This window comes from Postia placenta, assembly GCF_002117355.1.
Source record: "Postia placenta MAD-698-R-SB12 unplaced genomic scaffold POSPLAscaffold_271, whole genome shotgun sequence".
Classification (NCBI taxonomy): domain Eukaryota; kingdom Fungi; phylum Basidiomycota; class Agaricomycetes; order Polyporales; family Adustoporiaceae; genus Rhodonia; species Rhodonia placenta.
The window spans coordinates 530-2,635 of record NW_020170102.1 but is presented as its reverse complement, the minus strand read 5'-3'; the positions used below and the strand labels follow the sequence as shown (position 1 = coordinate 2,635).

Sequence of the window (2,106 nt, the reverse complement as noted above, 5' to 3'; positions counted from 1 at the left end):
CCTTGGGAAAAGTTACGAACAAACGGGTAGGTACGAGGTGGCTTCGACACGTCGTCGAAGCTACTCGAAAGCTGTGGGAAGTTAGCGACGATCGAAGCTCGGCAGAGCTCTTCGATGTATCGTAGAAGGAAGGGACACGACTCGATAGGGTGTACTTAGCTAGGGCGCGGTTCGCAGTTTCTTCGACAATAGTCGAAGTCGAAGGGTTCGTCGAGACGGTATCGACGAGTAACGCAGTGGACGAGGTTTCGAAGTTACGCAGCGAGGGACGAAGTGACGCAGTTGAAAGTTTAGACGCGGGGCGAACTCGACTTATGAGCTCTGAACTCGAGGGGGGGAACGGATCTTGTATTTTTAGGGAGAAGTACGACAGGTTTTATACTACACAGGACGCTACGACTATTCGAGAGTGGCATACGAGTACAAGGGGCTTTGCATTGTTCCTCAAGAACCTGTCTCACCGAGAGGCACATACCAAGTCCATCAGTAGAGTGACGTCATGCCGAACGCGGGGATGAAGAGCAACATATGGCCACTTCGGACCGGTAGCCGTCGTGAAGGCATGCCGCGAGGTTCGATACCCAATCGGGAAAGACCGGCTACTTCGGTGTGGCTTGGAGCGAAGCGCGCGCTTGGCCGAGCGGCGTCAAGTGGCCCTATTGTTCGCCGAATGCGGAAGATGTTCCGAGGTCTACGCACGAGGCATCGGGAAGACCGTGCCGAGCTTCGAGTAAGCGTCGCGCACCGTCGAAGGCGTCGAAGAGCGTCGAAGGCGAAATCGAAGTGTTGGGGACTGAGTCGAAGTGCCGGGCGGGATGCGAGTGCCGAAAAGAGGTGTATCGGGGCCCAGCGGGGCTCGGCGCCTATCAACGCATGGCTGTTTCTTGACGGTGAGCAGCTTATAGACGCCCATACAGGTCGAAACAGGGCGCTTATGGGCGCACTTTTTTGATGTCATGCCTATATAGGATAGATGACGATGGCGCTGTCGTAGTGGGGGTTTTGTGCTTGCGGGATCGGAACCCGGGTGTTGTCGACATTAGTACAGCCTCCTCGTGGACTGAGAGTTCGGGATCAGATTAGATAGAATAGCCCCAGCGCTAGCTGAGACTGGAAGGAGTGAATTGCGAAGAGAGGATCGCGTACCTGGAGGATTTCGTAGACTTTGTGTCACGAGTTGGTACAGCGTCTAGCCGTTTTTTAATTTTTTCCTTTTTGCGGGCTCAAACCCGCGACCTCTGTACTACATGCCTGATATGGACGTGTCATTATCTACTATACGATTAGATTAGATGGGGCGGCAGTGCACGGCACAGCTCGGGCTCTGCTGACACAGCCTCTCTGACTCACCGTGTGAGAACGACGCTGGAAAGACCGCCGGCAGCCAACGTCCTCGATGGACAGGGATCAATGGTGGATCAGGTTACAAACCGATGGGGCTACCTATGGCGCGCGACGCCTACATAAGTCCTATTCCCACACTGGCGCATGACCACGTGACCCGGGCCGGCAGTGACGCTTGCCCGACATACCCAAAAGTCAACACACCAGCCCCTGGGGCCGCGTCAGCATGCTGTGCACGGACCAGCTGCGCATGGACCAGTGCACACAGCCTACCCTTATCTCCCCATGTATATAAGCCGGCCTCTGCTGCCCTAGGGACCTCAGTTTTGACCTCTTGTCCCTAGGTCAGTAAGCCCCCTCTTGTATTCTCTCTTACCTCACTAATATATTCACTTGTCCCTAGCCTTAGGTTTGAGCGTAAGCTTACCATCGCTTCGGTAAGACCCAGTCGAACACCCCCAGCGTCCGTTGTTTGTGTTTCCCCAGTCGCGTGACCCTAAATTGCGACATTAGGTCGAAACTCCTCACCGCTGCCGGTGTTCCTCGAGACCCACACTCACTTTCCACTTCTGTCACGAGTTGACATGGCGTCTAGCCGTTTTTTAATTTTTCCTTTTCGCGGGCTCGAACCCGCGACCTCTATACTACTTGCCCGATATGGACACATCACTATCTACTGTACGATTAGATTAGATGGGACGGCAGTGCGCGGCACAGCTCAGGCTCCGCTGATGCAGCCGCTCTGACTCACCGGCCCCCGGG

General features: G+C 55.0%; 2 protein-coding genes across 2 annotated transcripts; both read right to left on the bottom strand.

Moving 5' to 3' along the window:
• Positions 1-656: 656 nt before the first annotated feature.
• POSPLADRAFT_1063417 (hypothetical protein) lies at positions 657-1,040 on the bottom strand (the record flags this gene model as incomplete). Its single annotated transcript, XM_024481660.1, has 2 exons — positions 657-863; positions 945-1,040. 2 exons carry the CDS (start codon positions 1,038-1,040, stop codon positions 657-659), a joined length of 303 nt encoding a protein of 100 aa, XP_024332645.1.
• Positions 1,041-1,243: 203 nt separating this feature from the next.
• POSPLADRAFT_1162711 (hypothetical protein) lies at positions 1,244-1,684 on the bottom strand (the record flags this gene model as incomplete). Its single annotated transcript, XM_024487745.1, has 2 exons — positions 1,244-1,275; positions 1,549-1,684. Coding segments are annotated over 2 exons (168 nt in total), but the record flags the coding sequence as incomplete, so codon positions are not given.
• Between the last annotated feature and the right edge of the window lie 422 nt (positions 1,685-2,106).